The 25724-nt window shown below is 40.9% G+C and overlaps 1 protein-coding gene across 14 annotated transcripts in view; it reads left to right on the top strand.

The window, feature by feature from the left end:
* The first annotated feature begins 1488 nt into the window (after positions 1–1488).
* klc1a (kinesin light chain 1a) overlaps positions 1489–25724 on the top strand; it is a 101930-nt gene continuing 77694 nt past the window's right edge. For 13 of the 14 annotated variants that reach the window (XR_005946242.1, XR_005946240.1, XR_005946241.1 and 10 more), the window contains exons 1-3: positions 1489–1958; positions 20529–20790; positions 22351–22581. Coding sequence is in view for 6 of the 14 variants with exons in the window: in XM_041214046.1 (XP_041069980.1) it covers positions 20530–20790; positions 22351–22581 (492 nt within the window). In the remaining 8 variants the exon portion in view is untranslated. The remainder of the gene's footprint in view (positions 1959–20528; positions 20791–22350; positions 22582–25724) is intronic. The other variant, XR_005946246.1, reaches the window with a different exon arrangement.

Genomic DNA, 25724 nt, shown 5'->3' with positions numbered 1-25724 from the left:
TGCAATAACCTTTGATGTGACACCTTACCAAATGCCTTCTGGAAATCCAAGTACAGTACATCAACAGGCACTCCTTTATTCTCAGTGCACGTTACTCCTTCAAAGAACACCAATAAATTAGTTATATGATTTCTCTTTCACAAAACCATGTTGACTCTTCCCTATTACCTTGAGATTTTCTAAGTGCCCAGCTATAACCTCCTTAATTATCAATTCTAACACGTTCCCTACAACAGACATCAAGTTAACTGGCCTCTGGTTTCCTGCCTCCCTATCTTCTTAAATAGAGGGAGTATATTTGCTACTTTCCAGTCTGATGGAACTTTTCCAGAATCTAGCAAAGTTTGGAAAATTTACAACAACGTATTTAATTCCTCTTTAGCCACCTCTTTTAAAACCCTAGGATGAAGTCAATAAGGACCCGGAGACTTGCCAGCCTACAGTTGCATACCACGTTTTATTGAAATCCATCCATTATTTTTTGGGCTATATTGTTTACAGACTAACAGGCAAAAACGTTAACTTTGCTCGCCTTAAGTGGTTGAAGTAATAGGAGCTGGAATAGGCCATTTGCTCCTTTCAACATCTACCTCAACTTTACCTTGAGCTATTCACATATCCCTTAGTACCCAAAAATCGTGAGTCTGCATTCAACATTCAGTTCACCAATTTCAGATCGTAACCTCTGCCCCCATTTTGTTTCCTTTTTGCTGGTTTTGGTTTTGCTCTCGCTGTTCTTTTTTTCTTTCAGATGAACATCATTCTGACATTCATATTTCATCTAGACACATCTTTTGTTTCTTTATTTGTCCCTTTACCACTCCTTTAGGTTTTGCACAGCCAATTTTTTTTGTAATTTGATATCTCTTGTCTTCCACCCAATCAGAGACTTCGCCTTTGTTCTTTTCCCCTCCCTCCTCCACCTTTCACTTGCTTAAAATCTATTACATTTCTAACTTTTCCAAGTTTTATTGATAGGCCGTTGACCTGGAACAAGCCTTGTTCTTTCACCACAGAGACTGCCAGACATGCTGAGCATTTCCAATATGTTCTGTTTTTATTTTGGCACTTTATGATATTTGCTTCAAAGTTCCCCACCCCTTTAACATGAAAAAAGATCAAGCGAGAAGGCGGTTGATTAGAAATCATCCCTAAATTGCATACCTAGGCAGACAAATCAAGCAGGACAACCAGTATCAAAGGGCATTGCATTTTTACGTGAGTTCAGCAAACAGAAACATGCTGACTCGAAACATGCTTTGACGGGAAAACGAGCCAGGGCGCATTCCAGCCTATGACCTCACAATGTTCGCGGCCCAGCCGGGCAGGCCCGGGCGCGCGATCCGCGGAGGGGCGAACGCGCACAGATGAGTCAGTCCAGGGGCAGCGCGCATGCACAGCCTGCCCCAGAGGTGGGGAGGGGCGCGCGCACTATTCCAGGAGCGGGCTACGCGCACGCAGTTAATCCCGGGGGCGGAGGAAGGCTGACGTTGACGTTAGGCGCTGCCGGCTCGGGAGGAGGCGCCATCTTTTGCTGTGAAGCCACGGGGGTTTGGGCTACTGCGAGTTAAAGCGGTATCGTTTAGAAAGATCTGGAACGTTCCGTTATACAATTGCATTTGGCATGAAAGTATTAGCGACGGCCTGTTACAGTAGTATTAAAAACCCGGTTCAGCGTGACGTGCCTTCTTGATGACATTCTTTCACTTTATGCGGTGCTGTGTGTTGTGGAGCTGCTGATTTTTTTTAACCGGCTCGGGGCTCCAGCCCAGCCCTGCCCGGCCCGGCAACAAGAGAATTTGTTTGGGGTAAAAAAAAAAGGTGTCGCTCCCGGTGGAAAGGAATCCTGCGTCTATTCCCCGACGGCTGTTTACTTCCCCATCTCTGCTCCTCGGTCTGACAGGAAACGCTGCCGACTGCACATCCTCCCACCGAGGGCCGTCAGTTTGAAGCAAACGGTAACTGGTTTCACAGGGTGGCTGAGGGTGTGGGATGTTGACTCCTGTCAGCGATGGTTTTAACTGTGACCGAGGCGCTGTCGATCTGCTTGATGTCTGAATCGTGGCGATAACTAATCTCTGCGATAGACAGTGCCGTAAAGCGTCCGCCGAGTACACTTTATTTTTGTGTACAGTTCAGTGCTTTAATGAGTAGTAGCATAGGCAGCCGCATTTTTACTTTCAGACTAGTGTTGATGTTCGTGTTTCTTGAACCGTCTCTGGTTTTGTTATTTGACACATGAGTGGAAATTTATGTTCGTGCTTTGATTTTTTTTTTCTTCCTGCGTTAAATGACGTTAGTAGTTCTTTGCATTGTAAATTGCCGGGTAGATGAGCCTTTCACTTCACATTTTGCGGCCTGGGCAAGGTTTTGGTGGTGGTGTAACCATGACTCATTTCCTTGTAAAATGAGGGCATTTCATTGTTTTTTGCACTGACCAGTGAGATTGGTTTTACAGAGTTGTTGCGCTTCACATCGTACACCATGTTCAACAATCTCCTGTAGAACTCTTAAAAGCCATGGCTGGAAATCATCATTTTTCTTAGCCGATCAGATTCTGTTGTGGTGGGGCAGAACAGAACGATACACGTTATAGGAAAACTTGAGAAAGCTTCAAACTTGTGCTAAAGGGCCTTGAGTTGATGTTCTGCCATAAACGTACAATATGTTGTCAGTATGTGCAAATTATAAAACAAGTTAGCCATAAGTGTTTGCAGCAAAAACTTGAGATACAAAAAAAGGCACTTTGTTCATTTTAAAGCTTTAATCTGAGTAATAATTCAGAATATTGATAGTAATATTGACAAGGAAATATTAGGTTATAAATGAAGCCTGAAGTTATACTGGCAGCTTTGTGTTGATGCAAAGCGGTTTCTATACACATTTTAAAAATCAACAACAATACTCACGAGGTTAGCCATTGATCAACTTTTTTGAAGAGGATTATTTACTAAGAATTGTGTTGATAGCAAAGTTATCAGCTTTTTAACTGCCAAATAACAGCTTGTCAAATGAATGAATCAGAAATTACTATAAGCCATTGTTTGGCAAGATGCAACTTAACATCCATGCTGTCCCTGTATATTTCCCAAATAAATATATTTGGGGTCCCTGTATAGAACTTGCAAAGTGTGAACACTGGGGTGGAATTATTGTCAGCTTTTTGCTGCCTACTTGTACACATTAGTGCCCCAAGTTGTCCTCCCCAGTACCAAAGTCACATTGGAATTTTACAACAGCTAACTGGAATGACTGGAAAAATTTGAAGAAGTGGCTCAATGAATTCTTTTGAATGAAATGAGCTATGACAGACTTAATAACTTCTTTAAAGTTCTACAAAAAAAAAATAGGAGGCAGCATGTGACCAAATAATTGCACACTCAACCCACGTTGAAGCCAGTTATCAGCTTGAGCTTAAACAGCAATTTTTTTATAGATCTGCCTCCAACCAATGGATGGATGGACAATCTACTGCTGAAAATGAATAATACGCTGCAGCTGCTAATAATGATTCTTCTCGGCCTCCTCCTGAGGCCCCCAACATCACATGCCAGTCTTCACCCATTTCAATTTACTTCATTTGATATCAAGAAACGGCTCAAGAAATGCACTGGATCCTGCAAAGGCTATGGGCCCTGAAAAATGTTCCAGCAATAGTACTGAAAACTTGTGCTCCAGAACTAGCCACCCCGGAGCCAAGTTGTACCAGTACAGTTATCACATTGGCATGTACCTGGCAATGTGGAAAATTGCTCAGATACGTCTTGTCTACAAAAAGCAGCTCAAATCCACCCTGGCCAATTACCATCCTATCAGTCTACTCTTGATCATCATCAAAATGATGGAAGGTGTTGTTGACAGTGCTATCAAGCAACAGTCACTCAACAATAACCTGCTCACTGACACTCAGTTTCGGTTCCATCAGGACCACTCCGCTCCTGACCTCATTACATCTTTGATCCAAACATGAATAAAAGAGCTAGATTGCAGAGGTGAGTGAGAGCGATTGTACTTGATATCAAGGCAGCATTTGACCGAGTGTGACATCAAGGAACCTGAGCAAAACTGAAGTCAATGGGGATTGAGAAAAACTCTCTGCTGTTTAGAGTCATAGCTAGCAAAACTGAAGATGGTTGTGGTTGTTGGAGGTCAGTCAACTCAGTCCCAGGACATCGCTGCAAGAGTTCCTCAGGGTAGTATCCTGGGCCCAACCAGTTTCAGATGCTTCATCAATAACCTTCCCTCCATCATAAGGTCAGAAGTGGGGATGTTCGCTGATACACCATTCGTGACTCCTCCGATACTAAAGTAGCCCTTGTCCAGATGCAGCGAGACCTGATCAACATTCAGCCTTGGGCTGATAATTTGCAAGTAACGTTTCATGCCACGCAAGTGCCAGACAATGACCATCTCCAACAAGAGAGAATCTGACCATCTCCCCATGAATTCAATGGCATTACCATAGCTGAATCCCCCACTATCAGCATCCTGGGGTTTAGCATTGACCAGAAACTGAACTGGCTAAAAGAGGAGGTCAGAGGCTGGGAATTCTGCAGAGAGTATCTCACCTCCTGACCACCCAGAACCTGTCACCCATCTACAAGGTCCAAGTCAGGTGTGATGGAATACTCTCCACTTGCCTGGATGAGTGCAGCTCCAACAACGCTCAAGAAGCTCAAATCATCCAGGGCAAAACTGCCTGCTTTGATGGTACCCCATCCATTATCTTAAACATTCACTCCCTCCACCACTGACCACCAGTGGCAGCAGTGTGTACCATCTATCTACAAGATGCTCTGTAACAACTCACCAAGACTCCTGTGACAACACCTTCCAAAATTATAACCTCTACCATCAAGAAGGACAAGGGCAGCAGATACGTGGGAACACCACTACCTACAAATTCTTCCCCCCACCCCCAAGCTACACACCTCCTGACTTGGAACTATGTTGTTGTTCCTTCACTGTCGCTGGGTCAAAATCCTGGAACACTCTCCATAACAGCACTGCAGATGTACTTACACCATAGGGACTACAGCGGTTCAAGGCGGAGGCTCACCACCACCTTCTGAAAGACAATTGGGGATGAACAATAAATCCTTGCCTAGCCAGTGATACCCTCATGCTGTGAATGAATTTAAAAAACTGCGTTCAATTGCAAACTCACTGTAAATGGCATGGAGCAGATTAGCAGATCTTAACTACTGAATAATGGGTTCTTGCAGGGCTCAGTCTTGTCACGTTGCTTAACATTTACATCAGCTATATCCCACTGTCCTCGTCAAAAAATTTAGATATGCAGATGGCCTTGCAATAGCCATCCATGTGTAAATTCTTGCCCCAGTAGAACCTGTGCTTGCAGAAAATTTGACAAATGTTGAGAACTATAATAAACTGATGACTACTTCTGAATTTAGAAAACATTTATCACTGCATTTTATTTAAGCTACTGGTGTACAAAGAAGCACTTGTGTGTTCTTTCTTGTGGCACTGAGTCCAAACTCATGGAGGTCCCAAATTATTTGAGTGGTTCTGTATTGCAGCTAAAATAAAGGCTAGGATCAGCTTAATCCACAAATTAACTGGGGCCATTTGGAGTGCAGGTGCTCTCACACCCTGCAGGCAGCCATCTTGCCTTGTTTATTAAATAGCTGCATATTGCACAGAAGCATAGATAGGAAGTGCACATACAAATCTGAGTTGCAACTAAACACTATTACATGAGTAATGAAATCAGTGCAGAGTTCTGGATCTCTCCTTGCAGATATCTTGTTTCTCTTGTGAGGTGGTGACAATAATTCGAGAATGCAACCAAGTTCTAGGAAACTTTGCTTCTTAATGAAAATTTCCAGAGCCTACCTCAGGAACCCCTTCTGGTTAACAACCAAAACTCTTAAAAAGAAACCTTGGCATTCTTAATTAAGCTTTATTTATATAGAGGTAGGTTTTAAGGATTGTCTTAAAGGGGAAAAAGAAGTTGGGGTGTGGAGGTCTGGTGGGAGCTCCAGAGTTTAGGGCCTAGGCACTGAAGGCATGGCCACCAGCGGTGGAGCAATTAAAATCAAGGATTCTCGAGGCCAGAATTAGATAAACGTAAATATGTCGGCGGGTTGTGGAGCTGCAGAAGATTACAAAGAAAGGGGGGAGTAAGGCTATGATGGACCTCAAAGGAGGGTTGAGAATTTTAAAATTCAAGTGTGACATGTCAGGATGTCAATGTAGGTCAGCAAGTGGCAAAAGATGTGGAAAATCATTGGGGACAAGAATTAGTACCTCATCATGGATCTTGCAGGCCAAACATCCAGCTTCCTCATACCATGTTAAATATGCATCACTACAAACCGTATCAGAGCTTGATTATGGGCTCTGCACCTGCTACCTAAATAGAAGATGAAGTGCCTGACTGTGGAGAAGCTATGCAAACTATGGAACATCATGTATGCTCCTTTAAGATCCTTTCCAGGTAGAAACAGTTCACATTCAGAGGTGATAAGATTGAACGTTGATTTATTTTGTTCTTCAAATTGCCATAAGAAACAACAAGAAGATATTCAATAAGACAATATGTGGGGTGAGATTTCCATTGCCTTCTATTAGGAAAAGCCGCCATAAATTATCAATGATGTGCGTGAATGAATTTGTCTCCATTGTGCATGGAATTTTAAGATTTCTTTGAACTAGGGCTATTTGGTGAATAATGAGGAATTGGAACCTGAAATCTGAAAATGGATGGAGAGAAATTAAAATTGATGTAAATGGAGACATTTTTTTAAAACCAATCAAAATAATCCTGTTTTACTTAACTTTTGCTTCCTGAAAATTTAAGAAGATACTTGTGTCCATTATCGACTGTCTCCATAAAACACTCTCCCCTACCCCGTTGCCATCACCTCGAATCAGGAATTTACTGGCTTCTTTGTCATCAAGATGGAGGCCATTCATTCTGCTGCCCCCCTCTTCTCTAGCACTGGACACCTGTGTCTCAAGGGTTTTTACTCTTTAGTGCTCTGAGTTTATATCATCCAAGACACTCTGCCCCATGACCCCTTTTGCACTAAACAATTGACCACCCAATTTCCCTTCCTGTAATGGTTTCCTCTCCTCAGACATTGCCCTCTTCTTTTTCACTGCCATTGCCATCACAACCTCCTTAAAAAAATTCTACCCTCAGTGCTTTTGACATTGAAAATGACCACACCATTTATAATTTTTCTTTTAACCTCTGTAATCCTTTGAGTGTATTGCACTCTAAATCTGTGCTCATTGCTCCTGTAACCCGTCGTTTCAATATCCAATCAAGTTTCTGTATTTCTCACAGTATTAAAACAGCCCTAATAAAAGTCACAAATGACATCTGATGTGACTATGGTGTACTATCCTCCTGTATTTTTCTTGACTTTGCTAGCCTTTCATACAGTTGGTCACGCCATCTTTCTCTAACGCCTTTTCTCCAGCTACATGTAATTGCTCTCATTTTGTTCAAATATCCCTTATCCAATCCTAATCAGAACATCACTCCCTGTACCATTATCTCTTGAGTCCTATTTTCTTCCTTATTTTCATGCTGCCCATGGGTCATCTTCCACATGTGTGATCACAATACCTAGCACACATCTCCCTTGATTCCACCATATCCTTTGTTGGACTGCTCCAATCTTAGATGTATTGCAGTTTCAATTGGTTTTGTATTTGGAATATCAAAGCCATTATCGATGTCCCTACCATACATTCTATAGCCTTGCGACCAATTCCATCTCCCTCTGTGTTCATTGTCTTGGTTTGAACCAAACTGTTCACATTTTTGTTATGTTTGACCCCAGGCTAAGCTTACAAACTCATATTTTCTCTTTTGTTTGTTTTGTAACTTGTGTCTCAATTTTTTTCCCTTTGGGGAATGGTGGGGAAGTGTTGGTAGGATTAACAAGTTGATTATTGACTTGTTGAACTGCGTTATGACTATTCCCCCTGTGGCCAATAAGTCCTGGAGTGGGACTTGAACCCTGAGCTTTCTGGTTAGAGGCAGGGGACCTACTGATTGAACCCCAAGACCTCTTTATTCTCTCCATTAAAACGACTGTCTTCTGAGACCTGCATGTTATTTATGGGCTATTGCATGGACAGATGTAGGCAGTGTATTTTCACTTCTAGATATGACTATTCCAAAAACTCTCCTGATTGTTCTTGGTAAACTTCAACTCATTCAAAATACATGATTCAAATGTAAAATGACCTGCCTTGTGTTAGAATTCCCTCCATTGCTTTGAATTTGGCTGTCGTGCATTTTCAACACCTCTCCCTTACCATATGCATCTATGGCTGTAGCTGTCTGGATTCCATGCTGTGGAATTTTCTCCCTATATTCCTTCATCTCTCTCTCTTCCTTTTAAGGCTGCTCCTAAGACTCACTTTTCTGTTCAATCTTCCTAATACCTCTTCCTTTGGCTCAGACTCAATTTTTTGATTACATCTCTTTTGAACTGTTTTTGGAATTTTTATCTGTGTTAAAAGCACTATATAAATGGACAAAATAACAGGAAAATATAATTTGTATGTGGTATGCAGATGTTAATGCGGCTGTTAGAATTGGGATATGGAAAAGCCAGCATGACTTAGTAATACTAAGTATTGAATTAATACTGGATCCTGTCAAGGAAGAAATTGACTGAGAGATCTTCAGTGAGTGAACCTCTATAGTTGAATTTTAGGACATGATCAAATAAATATTGTGTGCATCTGTCCCCTGAAACCCTTGTCTTGCTTGTCGATCAAAAATGTGTCTAACTCTGCTTTGAGTAAATTCAATGACCCAGCCTTCACTGCTTTCTGGGAAAGAGAATTCCACGTGTTTGACCCTTTGTGAGAAAAAAATTCTCATTTGAACGGTAGACCTCTTGTTTTTAAACTGCGTCCCCTGGTACTAGCCTCTTCCGCAAGTGAAAACATCCATTTGCTATCTACTCTATCAAATCCCCTCAGGATTTTTTCTGTATCAATAAGATAGCAATGTCTCATTCTTCTAAACTCCAGTGGGTATGGGCCCAACCTGTTCAACCTTTCTTCAACCTTTCCTCATCCCAGGAATGAATCTTTTCTCGACTGCTTCTAACACAGTTGTATCTTTTCTCAAATAAAGAGACCAAAGCTATACACAGCTTCCAGCTGTGGTCTCACCAAGACCCCTGTACAGCTGCAGTAACATTTCTGTACTTTTATATTCCATTCCCCTTGTAATAAATGCCAATATTCTATTTGCCTTCTGAATCACTTGCTGTACCTGTCATGCAGCTTCCTCTGTACTGTGGATTTCTGCAATCTCCCTCCATTTAAATAGTATACTGTTTTTCTATTCTTCCTGCCAAAATGGACAAGCTCAGGAAGAATAGAATGTTGGGAGCAGTACTAATTAACTGCAATCATAGCACCCAATAAAGATTCTTAACAGTTTCTATTGTAAGTATTTATATTTTATCCCTTTTTTTCTTTCTGAAATTGGGGTGCACAGTCTCTACTCAGTATCTCGCAAGGTAACATGGCTCAAGTTGGACTTCAGAGGCATTGACTTTATTTGAGAAAAAGTGGTGAATTTAGCATTCACCATGTTCAAATTTAATAAGTTTTTCTTTTATTTCATGCTTCATTCCTGTAAAAACATGACTGCTGGCATGGAATGAATTAGCTGGGCAAGGGAGAGTCTATGGTAATTAAGAACAATGAGTGCTTAATACTAAGATGCAGAATTTTATCCTGTGTTCGTTTTTCACATTTTTTGTATATAGTTCGTTAGATCGTTTTTAAAAGTATTAAGTACAAATTTCAGTAATTGACTGTGGCTGCCAAGCCCTATGCTCTGGAATTCCCTCCCTAAGCTCTGTGCCTCTTTCTATCTTTTAAGATATACTCATAAAGCCTACCAATATCTGTGCCTCGGTGGCAATTGTTGCCTGATTATGCTCCTGTGAAGCACCTTGGAAATTTTACTGTGCTTTAATGGAGTTATGTAAGTGCAGGTTTTTTTTGTTGCGAAAGTCCTTAATAATGTTCCAGTTGATTAAAACTGATGCCATAGGGTATGCAGTTCTGAAGTAGTGCGCATTCGTTGAGGCTCATTGTGATAGTCTGTGATATTCTGGCAATCTGAGCTGGTTTCCATTCTGAAGAAAAGTCATATTCGACTAGAAACGCTAACTGTTTCTCTCTACATAAATGCTGTTAGACTGGCTGAGTATTTCCAGCACTTTCTATTTTTATTTCAGATTCCCAGCATCCATAATATTTTGCTTTTATTATATTGGCTTCCATTAGCTGTTCAGTTGATGCTTTGTATTACATCATGGTTTATTGTCAGTTCAGTCTTTCCTGTTTAATCCCTGTTGAATTTGTCTTCATGCCAGACTGTTTTTTGCTGTCATCACACTGCACTGTTCTCTGTGTGAAGTTTACCTTAATCGGGGTAGATTTACCATTGATAACATTATCCTGTGTTACTTATCCACATGTGGCCTTTGTTAGCTCCTATGATTGCTTCAGTTTCATATGGTGTGAAGTTTGGGTACAGCATTTCCAAGTACTTCCCTTCTGATTAAGATTAGTTAAGACTCGTGAGATAATGAAAATTGAAATAATTATGTTGAAGGAATATGCACATTGTGCCATGGGAGTGGAAAGTTGCTAGTGCCACACCTTTGTTGAAGAAAAAAGACAAACAGGTTCAAAGAATGATTTCCTGAATTTCGATTTTAAAGCAAATTATTCTTTTGATGTGTGTATTGCCTATGTCTCATTGCCCTGACATAGCAGTTTGGTACAACTGAATGGGTTATGAGGGAACTTTAGGGCAGTTGAGAGTGAACTGATCGAGACTGCAGCCAAGTATAGGCTAAATCAGGTAGGACTAAAAAGTTTCTCTAAACAACATTAATAAACAAAATGGGATTTTACCACAATCCCGCAGCTTTATGGTCATTTTCATAGATAACTGTGTAGGAGGATGTAACTGTTCTGGCTCTTTTGTTCAAGTTGTTCACTGATGCAGAGATCGTAGAGTGGACCACAGACACACATTGCTGGAGAGGCAGCGACCACATAGCAGGAAGGTGGAGAGTAATTAGATCAGCTAGGATCTGGCATGAGGCTTATGGTCCCAGAGCTGGCTCCAGAGTCAACCTGGCTGCTGAGAGGATGGGTCAGTTCCCTTTTAAAATCCTCAACTTATTTCAGTGTAGGTAGGTTTCAGTGTAATAATATAAGAGCAAGATACTGCTGATGCTGGAAATCTGGAATAAAAACAGAAAATGCTGGAAAAACTCAGGTCGGACAGCATCTGTGAAGAGAGAAACAGAGTTAATGTTTAGAGCCTGTGTGACCCTTCAGAGCAGTGTAGATAGATTTCTGTGTAGCTGGAGTACTATGTATGATTCAGTATTGCAAGAACAATGGAGTGGAAACTTTTCCTTCTGAATGTTGTTTAATATTCGAACATGAGACCACAGCAGTACTAGTAAAGCATAAAATGACTCAATTGCCAGATTATTTTGTTCTGCCTTGATTTTTAAAATGGAAATGAACAATATGTTAATATTTTACAGGAAATCACTGCTTAAATTTGCTCTAGCCAACCGTGAGATTGCTCGTTGCTTAGAAACCATGTATCAAGTTCTCTTAACGTGAAACATTCTATTGAGAAATTAGACATTATCTAATGAAGTCAATATATTGTCTCATGCCTTAGAGCCAAAAAATCCTACAAGCCACTGAATGCTAAAAAGACTGATATATTATTGTTAGCTGTTTCTGATGCCGAGTAGAGCCTCAAGGCAGGAAATAGTGGAGATAATGTGCTGATTGTGGGTTATTTCCTCATTGATGATATTTATCTTAAGTTCAGTAAAATTCAGTCTGTAGTGTCAACAGAATGGTATTACTGTTCTGTCGCTATGGAAAAGCGGGTCACTGGACAATACTTTACAATTACTGGCTCTGGCAGCCCACCCCCACCAGCCACTGTCTCCAGTTATGGCAGCCCCTCGGCAGCCATCTCTGGATCTGGCAGCCCCAGCTGGCCAGCTTTCTCCAGCTCTGGCAGTCCCCACCCTGGGGCCACCGTTGCTGGGCTCCGGCTCTGGCAGCCCCCCCACCCCATCAGCCACCATTGCCAGGCTTTGGGGCAGGCTCCCCCCAGCCACCATTGCCGGGCTCCAGCAGTCCTTGTCCACCTCCCGTCCGCCGCATTCAGACAGCCTACCCCACCCCCACCCACTGGGCTTTGGCTGGGGACCCCGCCCCACTTGGCAATATGTTGCCTTTCTTTTTTTGTAGCTGGACCGAACACTTGAACTCCCTGCTTAACAGCACAGTAGGAGTATCTGCTAACTGCAACAATAAGTACTAACCTTACCAGCACCACCTTCGTCCCATGAATGAAAATCCAAGTCTAGATGGTGTGAGACATGGCGGGGAACTTGGGAGGTGTTGGTATTTCCATCTAGGTTGTAGATCACAAGTTTGACAGATGCTGTCGAAGGAGCCTTGGTGAGTTGCTGCATTGCATTTTGTAGATGGTTCATGCTGTTGTCATGGTGCGTTGCTGATGGAGGGAATGAACGTACATAATGGTGGATTGAGTGCCAGTCATGCAGCTGCATTGTACTGCATCGTATTGAGCTTCTTGACTGATGCAGCGGCATTCATCCAGGAAGTAGAGTGTATTCCATCATACTTCTGACTCGTGCCTTGTAGGTGATGGAAAACCTTTGGGGAGTCAAGAGGTAAATTGCTCACCACAGAATACTCAGCCCCTGATCTGGTCTTGTAGCAACAGTATTTAAATGGTTGGTCCAGCTAAGTTTCTGGCCAGTGATGACTGCTGGAATGTTGATGGTAGGGGTTTCAATGATGGTAATTCCTTTGAATGTTAGATGGTTAGGTTTTCTTCTGTTGCAGATGATGATTGCTTGACACTTGTGTGATGCGAATGTTACTTGCCACTTACCAGCCCAAGCCTGAATGTTGTCTAGGTCTTGTTGCACGTGAGCATGGATCTACTTACTTCATTATCTGCTGCAGTGAACTGGACTGACCACTGCAGTTACCATTTCTGACCCTAAGATGGTGAAAGGTCATCAAAGCAACTGAAGATGGTTGGGCAGAAAGCACTGCCCAGATGAACTCCTACAGTGGTGTCCTGGGGCTAAAGTAATTGGCCTCCAACAATTACATCCATTGTTTGTGCTAGAAGAGTTTTCCCCATGATTCCTATTACCCTCAATTTTACTGTGGTTCCTGATGCCACACTGTCAACTGCAGCCTTGATGTCATAGGGCTGTCATTCTCACTTCACATTTGGAATTCAGCTTTTGTCCATGTTTGGACCAAGGCTGTAATGAGGTCTGGACTTGGCAGAATCCAAGTTAACCATCAATGTGCAAGTTATTACTCAATAAGTACTGCTTGATGACACTGTCAGTGACATCTTTGATCACTTGCTGATGATTGAGAGTCAACTGATGGGGTGGTAAATGACCAGATTGGATTTGTCCTGCTTTTTGTGGATAGGACATGCCTGGGTAATTTCCCATTCTGTTATGTAGATGCCAAGGTTATAACTACTGGAACAGCTTGGCTAAAGACACGGCTAATTCTGGAGTACATCTTAAGCAGTACAGTGGGATTTTTTGGGGTCACAGCCTTTGCTGTATGCAATGTGTTCAGCCGTTTCTTGATATCATGTGAATTAGCTGAAGACTAGTTTCTTTGGTGGTGAGGACCTTAGGGGTAGGCTGAAATGGATCATTCACTCAGCACTTCTGGCTGAAGATTGTTGCAAATTTTTCAGCATTGTCTTTTTGTTTGACTCCGCCATCATTGTGAATGGGGATGTTTATCCTCTTCCTCTCAGTTGTTTGTCCACGATCGTTCATGACTGGATGCGGCAGGGCTGCAGAGCTTATATCTGATCCATTGGTTGTGGGATTGCCTACCTCTTTGGCGTGTCATCCTGCTGGTTTATTATGCATGCAGTCCTGTGTTTTAGTGTCAGTAGGTTGGCACCTTGCTTTTAGGTGTGCTAGGCACATTTTCTGGTATGCTCTCCACTGCTCATTGAACTATGTTGGTCCCCTTGGTTGTTAGTAATGGTAGAGTGAGAGGTATGCCAGGCCTTGAGGTTATAGAGTATTGTAGAAGGTCCACAGCACCCCCTAAATGTCTAGTTCTGAGCTTCTAGATCTGTTCCTAATCTATCCTATTTAGAACAGTGGTAGTGCCACACAACACGATCAAGGGTGTTATCAGTATGAAAATGGGACTATGCTGTGGTCGCTCCTACCTTTATTATGGTAATTATTATTACGCTAATTATAGTGTTGCACCCTTTTTACTTCTGACACAATTGAAAAGGTACAATGGTAGCTGAAATGCAAGTAAGTTGAACAGCTGTTTTACTGCATGCTCTTTAAAATGGCATCACAGCTTGTAAGCATGAGGAATGTTTAATTCCATGCCAAGGAAACTAGTATTGAAAGATTTGGAAGTTCTTGTTAAAAATGATGAGCTTTAATGTAGCTAGCCCATAATATCTCAAATATTAGCTATTTCCAGGGAATAAAAAGTAAACCTTCCCAAATCAGTGAGTGGTGCTGCAATGAAATGGGCATTATTTTCACACTGAAGAACAGGGCTACCAGCTAAACATTGCTATTTCATGTTTGTCTTTTTATAATGCAGAAACAATTGAATGTGCACTTTAAATCAACCTTGTGATTTTACTGTTGACATTCTCCTTGTTCCCCTCATCACTCCCCTGCCCTAAAAACAAATTGTCTTGACTGATCTGACCCCAGAAAGGCAAGCTGCATTTTACTGCCTCATACTTCATTCAGTGCTGGCAAGACACCCAAGATGGGATTCTTACATTTGTGCTGTCTGTGTCTGCCTTTAAGCTTTTTCAAATTTATGATTAAACTTGTCTGTAAAATAGAATTTTTCAAATTTTGGATAACTGAAAACTATATTCCCAATTATTTTATATGTATGCATTTTGAAAACACAGTATGTGAAACCAGTCCTCCCTTGTTTGTGTATTTTGCATGCTAGGGTAACACTTTACATTGCACTGATGATGTGAAACTTGCTTTATAAAGAAAATATGTCAGTGTTGCATGTTATATGTGAGTAGGATAATTACAGAATTTTTGGTGATTATATCTGGAAGGTAAATTTCCAGTGTTTAATCATATAAAATAATGGAAAACAAAAACAGAATTACCTGGAAAAACTCAGCAGGTCTGGCAGCATCGGCGGAGAAGAAAAGAGTTGACGTTTCGAGTCCTCATGACCCTTCGACAGAACTTGAGTTCGAGTCCAAGAAAGAGTTGAAATATAAGCTGGTTTAAGGTGTGTGTGTGGGGGGCGGAGAGATAGAGAGACAGAGAGGTGGGGGTGGGGGGGGTGGGGGGGCGGTGTGGTTGTAGGGACAAACAAGCAATGATAGAAGCAGATCATCAAAAGATGTCAAGAATAGTACAATAGAACACATAGGTGTTAAAGTTAAAGTTGGTGATATTATCTAAACGAATGTGCTAATTAAGAATGGATGGTAGGGCACTCAAGGTATAGCTCTAGTGGGGGTTTTTTTTTATTTTTTTAAATTTTTTTTTATAATGGAAATAGGTGGGAAAAGGAAAATCTTTATAATTTATTGGAAAAAAAAGTAAGGGGGAAACAGAAAGGGGGTGGGGATGGGGGAGGGAGCTCACGACCTAAAGTTGTTGAATTCAATATTCAGTCCGGAAGGCTGTAAAGTCCCTAGTCGGAAGATGAGGTGTTGTTCCTCCAGTTTGCGTTGGGCTTCACTGGAACAATGCAGCAAGCCAAGGGCAGACATGTGGGCAAGAGAGCAGGGTGGAGTGTTAAAATGGCAAGCGACAGGGAGGTTTGGGTCATTCTTGCGGACAGACTGCAGGTGTTCTGCAAAGCGGTCGCCCAGTTTACGTTTGGTCTCTCCAATGTAGAGGAGACCACATTGGGAGCAACGAATGCAGTAGACTAAGTTGGGGGAAATGCAAGTGAAATGCTGCTTCACTTGAAAGGAGTGTTTGGGTCCTTGGACGGTGAGGAGAGAGGAAGTGAAGGGGCAGGTGTTGCATCTTTTGTGTGGGCATGGGGTGGTGCCATAGGAGGGGGTTGAGGAGTAGGGGGTGATGGAGGAGTGATGGGTTTGACTTGTAAATCATTAGATACTGATTTCCTTTGTCAAGGTTCAGACCAAGTATTTTATAACTAAAACTCTAGTCGATCTCAGTTTTTGCAAAATAATCTATTTCTATTTTAAAACTTTGTTTGCTTTCTTTATTGCTCTTGTGTATTTTTGTCTCTATGTCTCTGCCTTGCACTATTATTATTTTTAAATCTATTTTGTGAGGAAAATAGGCAAACATTCTCGATTAAATAAATTCATGAATTTTCCATGTTCTAGATAGAATTGTCACAGTAATACCCACAATTGTTCTAGTAAGCAGTTCTTGGCAAAATATCACAAATACCCACCACCCCCACATTACTTAACAAAAATTCCTGTATATTTTCTCTGCCTGATCATGGTGGAGAGTTCCCCAGCAAATGAACTGTCTCAGATTTTTCTTTTTGTTTTATTTTGTGGAAAGGGTGTGCTGGAGGTCCATGTATGTTTGAGTTACAGTAAGGTGCACAATCTCAAATGCTGGCATCACCCCTATAGCCCAGCTCATTGGTGGTTATCAAGGAACCCTAAATTCCCTGAACCTGCCAGGTCATAGCTCCTGGCAGTACATACATGTAATATGTGGAGCAGAGTACTGGAATACCATAGCATTGATAGAGGAAACTCCAAGCAGCCAACTTCTTCCCTCTAAGTGCAGAGAGTTTGACCTTAGCATCACAAAAACACAATTTTTCAACAAGCTGATAAACTGAAAACAATGAGGAAGCACCCCAGGTCTCTAAACACTGGCACACATTGGGCTACTTTGTTGTGTGACACAGAGATCTCAAGGACTTTGTGCTTCACCCGCTGCCTTAGAGGTACTAAATACATTGGCTTGTCAGGAGCATCATGCCCATAAAAAGTATGTTACCAAGTCTGGCAGCGGATGGTATTCCACTTCAAGTATGGAGGAACTCATGTGGTTAGGAAACTCACTAACCTCTTCTGATTACTGTAGAACCAGAGCATTGTGCTCAAAATTACAAGAATGGTTCCATAACTCACCTGTACAAATGGAAGAGATGCAAGTCCATGTGTGACAGTCATTGTGGTATTTCACTTCTCTCCACAGCAGGAAAGAATTTTTGCAAGGTTATTCTGTGTACCTGGAATCACAGTGTGGCTTTTGTGCTGCGTGAGGAATGGTCAACATGGTATTTGCAGCACATCATATTCAACATAAGTCCCACAAACATTTGTTGGCCTGACCAAGGCCTTTGACACAGTAAACTGCGGAGTGTTATGGAAGGTGCTGTACAATATGGCTGCTGTGATAGCCTGTGTGCATTTGGTGGGTTTTGGTCCCTTTAAGAACTAGATTTCTCTGCGAGATGTTTTCTGGTAAAGCACTTGGCTTCAAATGACTGGTTATGTGATCAAGTTGCCTAGGAGATAAAAAAAAATAGTAAAGGAAGGGGTGAGTAGGTTGTGTGTGCTCCTATTTCAAGCAGATTTTTTTTGAGCTTGGAGCAAAGAATATCTCTTTGCAGCTGAATTCATTTGAAATTTGGTATGTTGGCAAAAGAGTTAAACATCTTGTTAACTGAAAGATTCCTAATAGTGAATTATACTTCTGGAATAGACAAGTTGAGAAAAAAAGTGTTCTAGATACAAGGCCCAGAGTTAAAGAATATTAGAACCAGGAGAGTTTTGACCTGGCGTGGCTACACTTGAACAAGCTACCCCTGTGTTGTACTGGGAGTCAGCAACGGTGGGATGGTTGGAAGAGATTGAAGGGAGAACCTTGTCAGAAGTGGAAGGGCCAAAAAACTCAACTCTGATACAAATCTTTGAAGCAGCACTCTGCCCAAGTGGTTAAACCTACAAATTTTGATGAGTATTTGTCTTGAGTTTTTGGGGCATAAGCCAAATAGGTGTAGAAAGAAATTTGAGTTAGGATGCTCGGTTTAGAAAATAAGTAACTCTATACATTGTGTTTTTATCATCTTTAATGTAACTGACCAGTTAACAGAGTGTAGTTATGAATATTCATTGTTTCAGTTCAGTAAAATTCTTTTGATTTAAACTGTGAACCTTGTGGCTTCATTCTTTTAGTAAATACCTGGGTTTTTGGGTACTAGACAAAAAATAAACATGTTACTGGTCCCTACTGAGATTATAACACTGCCCTGAAAGGATGATCACCATCATCCACTCATTGCATGGTGGCCATTGTGATGTGGGATGGTGCCTCATCAGATGCCTTTCCTGTCACCAGTGGCACCAAGCAAGGCTGTGTAATGGCTCTGGCTCTGTTTTCCATCTACTTTTCGACCATGATTTTGTATACATTCAAAGATCTATACATAGCATGCATTCAGGTCAGGACAAACAGCAACCTCTTCACTCTACATAGGCTCAAGGCTCACACACATCTACAAAAGTGAACCCTTGTTTGCCAGTGACTGTGCCGTCATAGCCCGGACTCCAGAGGACATCCGGTTGCTTGCTGACCTCTTTGCCCAAACCTCAGAATACTTCTGCCTTACAACTAGTCTCAAAAAGACTAATTTTTGTAAAAGCCTGCTCCTGGCCACAAGCTCCAAGACCCCATAGGCACAATCAACGATACACTCCTCAACTCCGTTCAGAAGTTCTGCTGTCTTGGGTCTATCCTCTATAGTAACACCACATTGGACGATGACATCACCCATTGCCTGTCAAAAGTTAGCTCGGCATTCGGCACGCTCGTCTACAGGCTTTTGGAGAGAGCATGGAATTTGTCTCAAATAGATCAAAGGCTACCATGCAGTGGTTTCCATGTCACTTCCCTGTGGCTGTGAAGCATGGGCAACCTACCGGTGTCTCATAAAGCAACTAGGTGCATTCCACCTTCACTGCTTACCATCTAGTGGAAGGACAAAATCCCTAACAGTGAAGTTCTTGCAAGATGCCAAATACCTGGTATCAAGAGCTTACTGATGGTTCACATGGAGGATTCCCACATAGCAAAGGTGGTATTCTGCAGCCAGTTGAACACAGGAAGCTACACGGAAACTCGTATACAAAGACATTCTGAAAGCCAATCTCAGAGCCTGTAAGTTGGATCCCATTATGTGGAATTGTTGGGGGGGGTGGGTGGTGGTGGTGTGGTGGGTGGAATCTTGGACAGAACTGAATAGAAATGACTCTGTCATAAAGCAATCTCAACATTTGAGGAGAACAGAGATCCCTACAGGACAAGCGAGCACACTGCAAAGCCTGTGCCTTCACCCACCTTGCTAACAGAAACTTCATATGTAATATTTGCAATTAGATCTGCAAATCAAGATTTTCCTTAATATTGCATGAGACAACACCTGTCTAGATGGTGAACAGTTGGTTTCGTTGTTGAACACTAATCAGCCAAAACAGTGGAAAAATCATCAGTGGTTATGAACTTAATTCATTCTTTTTCCCTGATCATGCTTTGCATTTGCTGTTTATATTATATCATATCAATATCATAAGTACTTTCACATGATGACTGCCAGTAATCACAAGCTTTCACACCAAACCCCCTTTTAGATTGTTACGTATCCAGGATATCATGCCTGATGAAATATACTGATTTGGGAAAGTTAAGGGCTAACCCCTGGTGATCTACATCCAAAGTACAGCTTTGAGAATTAGAAATTGATTGTATTTTTTTCTTGGGATTTAATTATTCTAATACATTTACAAAGGAACACCTATTAGCTTCCCTCAAGAAGATGAGTGAAACCAGTCCTGAACAATCAGCTCACTCAGCAGTCCTGAAGATACTCAATTATTTTTAATAAGCTAGATATGTTCCACTGGTTTGCTAGAAAAGTCTATTTCAATGGCCAGTTTTTATATGTAGTCCATTTCATCCCTTTTAGTTCCTTAAAGGGTGTGACAGTTTCCAAATGATTTTTTACTACATTGTGATGTGCTCATTAAACAGCCATGAATCCACTGGAGCGTTGTTGTGCCTGTATTCTGGCTTGAAGGCTGGAACTAATCAAGTCCACGTTTCCTGCTTCAGCAGTTAAGCAACTTGAGTTCCCAATGTTCTTCAAACTGTGGACTCTTCGCATGTACTTGGATCCCATAATCCTTTTCATTTCCTTTACAAAGGTGGAATGATTCTATGCCACTGAGATCCCCATGGCGTTGTAGTGATTCCTCTGGCTTAATTATTGGAAGCAAATAATGTGTTCTCCCTGTCACACCTTGTCACAAATTTTAATCAATCTCTCAAGATTTATCATTGCAGATTGCAAATTAGTGTGTGTATTAGTTATTCAGACAATTTTAATGATTTATTATGTTTAATCTGTTTTTCCAGGATGTATGACACCATGTCCACAATGGTGTATTTAAAAGAAGATAAACTGGAAAAGCTCTCGCAGGAGGAGATTATTGGCAAAACAAAGCAAGTAATCCAGGGACTTGAAGCCTTAAAAAATGAGCACAACTCTATTTTACATAGCCTGCTGGAAACCCTGAAATGCCTGAAAAAAGATGATGAGATGAACTTGGTTGAAGAGAAATCCAATATGATTCGCAAGTCACTGGAAATGTTAGAACTTGGACTCAGTGAAGCACAGGTAAACACTCCAAAAGTCATACAGCAAGATTTTGACTTTTTTTTTTGTAAGGTACTTTATACACTAGTCACGTCCATACAATTTGCTTCAATCTTAAATGTTTCCATTGTCACTCTGGCTAGTAAGGCAGCTGTCACTTCCTTCGAAAAGTGCAATGCTTTGCCACTGTAAGGCATCAAACTTAGCAATCTTTCTGAGAAATTCCTCTTTAAGGCTTAAATGTTAATATTTTGGAATTGAGCATGTTACCTCAGAATTGGAAACCAGATTTTCAGGCTATTTAAATATTTTCATGAATTAGTTTCCAGCCTCTTTCAGGTGGCCAACACACAATACACATACACTTGCTATTTTGAGGTCATCAGGTAAAGGCAATGGGTGGCATACTATTGAGCTACACAGTCCACAACAACCATATACTGTGTGACAAGTTCGCCAGTCTTATGAAGCATCTCTTGTACCTTGTTGAGCATTGCTGAGAAAAGAGACATGCTGTCAAAGCTTTTCATCTTGCACTCATCAAGACAGATGCAAGAATGCCAAATTCAAAAGGGAACAACAATTTATACTTCATGAGGAAAAAGGTGCTGATTAGTTGGCAAGTTGGCTCTGGTGGAGACGTTGCCATGGCAAATGCACCAGGGAGCCTTTGTCCCCCATGTTTTTGCCTATTCAAAAAAAAAGTGCAATGTTTGGACATGTTTCTTTTGCCTGCAGAACACAGGTCCCTGCATATGAGTATATGTAGCTTCCAACAAGCTTAAGTGACCTACATTGCGAGCTCAACTGATGATCTTAAATTGGTTGTTAGTTTAATTCTTAGCGCAGAAGGGATTGTTCAGAAAATGCTATTCAATCACGGATTCACATATAACATTAGACGTTATGTTTTGAGTTTACAAGCATGGTTTGGTTGAGTACAGTATACTGGCTATTGTGAACGGCTGAAGAGATTTGCTATTTGATACAATTTGCCGGTCATTGGGACCTATTGCCTGTGTACCTGGTGTTGCACAGGCACTGAAATTCATATATTGCATTACTCAATCATGTGGTAGATAGAACATCTTTATGTCTTGACAACAGGCAATATCCTGTTAGTGGAAAACACCACTCATGTTGCCACTGCGTCGTAGCAGCCTGAAACAGCTAGCTTGATCTGTTCTTCAAATTTTTGAGATATTTTACCTTTCCAGGGTAATTTGGGCATTTTTTAAATGCAAAAATGGCAGCCTTTGGCCCATTTGTATGTATGCACAATACACAGCGAGTAATGATCTGATCGGGGCACCCATTATCCTGCAGTTTTCCACAAAATTGGGGTGTGAAATTAAATAGCGAGATTATATTTTTGTCACATCAAATGTAAAAGTTATGTAAATTTAACTTGGGCAGTATAGTTGCGAAGCAGATTTACTCCATTTTCTGCAAGTAAATACTTTTTTTTAGAGCACCTTTCTACAAATTTTTGGAGAATATTTACAATAATTTAACAATTTGTTATTTAAAATCTTGATGCATAAACTTGTAAAATATGTTTATTGTCACTTGTGTTTTAAGGTGATGATGGCATTATCTAGTCACTTAAGTGCAGTGGAATCAGAAAAACAGAAATTACGTGCGCAGGTGCGTCGGTTATGTCAGGAAAACCAGTGGCTACGAGATGAGCTGGCGAACACACAACAAAAATTGCAAAAGAGTGAGCAGAGTGTAGCTCAATTGGAAGAGGAAAAGAAACATTTAGAATTTATGAATCAGCTCAAAAAATATGATGAAGACCTTTCACCACTGGTGAGTCAATGGTAACTTCTGACCTGATTGGGTATAGTTTCCAGATAATTACACACGTCTGCTTGATTCATTCTTCTATGTGTCATTTCAGTAGTTGGCACTTGTAAAACTATGATGCAGTTCAGCAGAATGTAGTACATAAACTTGAATGTATTTGGAACACGCAAACACAATCTAAAATTAATATTCCTCTTTGGGCTCCCTGGTGCATTTTTCTAAAAAATAGTCAAGACAATGTGGGTGATCTCTACCAAGATGCCGGCTTATGTCACCTTTCAACTATCTATGAAAAGGTAGAATTCAACCTCTATTGGCCCCTCATCCTCTAGTGCACAGAATTTGAATTAAGCTTGTATGTGAGTCACTGCATAACGTTACCCCTCCATTTATATCTGTATTCTTCTCCAGTCCAATGTAAAAAGAGAAATTTGCATTTATAGATGGTATCCTAGCAGTAGCAGACATTGAGGAGATATTCCATAAAACTCCACTCTTACAAAAAAAAAGACTCTACAAGAAGGATGATTTATGTGTGGCTAACTAAAGAAGTTAAAAACAGTTCAAACTGAAAGAAAAGGAATACAGTGTTGCAAAGATTGGTGGTAGGCCAGAATATTGGATGACTAAAAAAATCATGAGGGAAAAAGTAGATTGTCAACTAGCAAGACATATAAAAAAAGAATAGTAAGAGCATCTACAAGCATATAAAAAGAAAGATGAATGTGAGTTTCTTAGAGGATGAGACTGGGGAATTAGTAATGCAGAAGAAAGGACATGAGGCTTTGAACAAATGTTTTGTATCTGTCTTAACAGTGGAAGCCAATAAAAACGTTCTAACAATAGTAGAAAATCAGAATGCAAAAACAATTGTTATCATTAGAGACAAAATACTAGACAAACTTATGGAGCTAAAGGCTGACATGTCCCCTGGACCTAATGGCATGAATCCTAAGGTTTTAAAAAAAAATGTGTCTGCAGAAATGGTGGGTTCATTTGTTGTAATCTTCCAAAATGCCCTAGTTTCTGGAGAAGTCCCAGCAAATACAAACAGAACGCCTCTTTTCAGGAAAGGAAAAGACAAAAAGCAGGGAACCATAGATGTGATAGCTTAAAATCCTTCACTAGATGAATGCTTGAATCCAGTTTTATGGGAGTAGTAGCAGGACATTTAGAAAATCATGATACAATCAAGCAAAGCCAACTTGGTTTTATGAAAGAGAAATAATGTTGACAAATTTATTAGATTTCTTTAAGGATGTAACAAAGCAGGGTGGATAAAGAGGAAACAGTAGATGTAGTTAGTGTATTTGGATTTCTAAAAGGCATTTGAATAGAAAACAAAGAACAGGAAAGCAAAATATTATTCAAATGGAGAGAGAACATAGACTGTTGCAGTACAGGGGAATCAATCAGGAAAGCAAATAGAATTAAAAACAAAAAAACTGCGGATGCTGGAAATCCAAAACAAAAACAGAATTACCTGGAAAAACTCAGCAGGTCTGGCAGCATCGGCGGAGAAGAAAAGAGTTGACGTTTCGAGTCCTCATGACCCTTCGACAGAACTTGAGTTCGAGTCCAAGAAAGAGTTGAAATATCTTATATAAGATATAAGATAATATAATAAGATATTTCAACTCTTTCTTGGACTCGAACTCAAGTTCTGTCGAAGGGTCATGAGGACTCGAAACGTCAACTCTTTTCTTCTCCGCCGATGCTGCCAGACCTGCTGAGTTTTTCCAGGTAAAGCAAATAGAATGTTGGTCTTTATTGCATGCAGGATGGACTATCAAAGGAAAGTCTTGTTGCAGCTATACAGGACATCATTGAGACCACACGAGAGTACTATGTACAGTTTAAGTTTCTTTATTTGAGGAGGGATTTGCTTGGATTACTTAAAAGAAGGTTCACTGGGCTTATTCCTGTGATGAAGGAGTTGTCTTTATGAGGAAAGGGTGAGCAGGTTGGACCTATACTCTTTGGAGTTTAGAAAATTGAGAGGTGATGTTATTGAAACATATAAGATTCTGAAGATGTTTGACAGAGTAAATGTTGAGAGGATTATTCTCTTGTGGGGAAATCTAGAGCTGGGGGCCTAGTTTCAGAAGAAGGGATTGCCCATTTAAGATGGTAATGAGGAATCTCTTCTCTCAAGGGTTCATTAATCTTTGGAGTTCTCTACCCCAGAGAACAGTGGAGGCTGGGTCCTTGAATATATTCAGGGTTGTGATAAACTTTTGAACTGTAGAGGAGTTGAAATTTGCAGAGAGCTGGCAGGAAAGTGGAGTTGAGGCCAAGATCAGAACAACCATGGTCTTATTTAAATGGCATAGAAGGCTAGAGGGACTGCGTGGCCTACAAACATACGAACGAGGAGCAGGAGTAGGCCACTTGGCCCTTCGGGCCAGCTTTGCAATTCAATAACATCATAGCTGATCTGATTGTAACCTCAACTCCACATTCTTGCCTACCCCTGATAACTTTTTGCTCCCTTGCTTATCAAGAATCTATCTACTTCTGCCTTAAAAATATTCAAAGACTCTGCTTCCACTGCCTTTTGAGGAAGAGAATTCCAAAGACTCACGACCTTCAGTGAAAAATAATTCTCCTCATATCTGTCTTAAAGAGGGGGCAGCTTATTTTTAAATAGCATCCCCTAGTTCTAGATTCTCCCACAAAGGTAAACATCCTTTCCACGTCCACCCTGTCAAGACCCCTCAGGATCTTATATGTGTCAATCAGGTTGCCTCTTAATCTTCTAAACTCCAGCAGATACAAGCCTAGTTTGTCCAACCTTTCCTCATAAGACAACCCATCCATTCCAGGTATTAGTCTAGTAAACCTTCTCTGAACTGCCTCCAATGCCTTTACACCCTTCCTTAAATAAAGAGACCGATACTGTACACAATATTCCAGATGTGGTCTCACCAATGCCCTATATAACTGAAGCATAATCTCCGTACTTTTGTTTTGATTCCCTTTGCAATGCACAATAACATTCTATTAGCTTTCCTAATTACTTGCTCTACCTGTGTACTAACCTTTTGCAATTCATGCACCAGGATGCCTGAATCCCTCTGCATCTCAGAGCTTTACAATCTCTCATTATTTTAGATAACATGCTTCTTTTTCATTCTTCCTGTTCA

Source organism: Carcharodon carcharias, chromosome 20, assembly GCF_017639515.1.
Source record: "Carcharodon carcharias isolate sCarCar2 chromosome 20, sCarCar2.pri, whole genome shotgun sequence".
NCBI classification, from domain to species: Eukaryota; Metazoa; Chordata; class Chondrichthyes; order Lamniformes; family Lamnidae; genus Carcharodon; species Carcharodon carcharias.
This window is presented reverse-complemented; position numbering and strand designations above follow the sequence as displayed.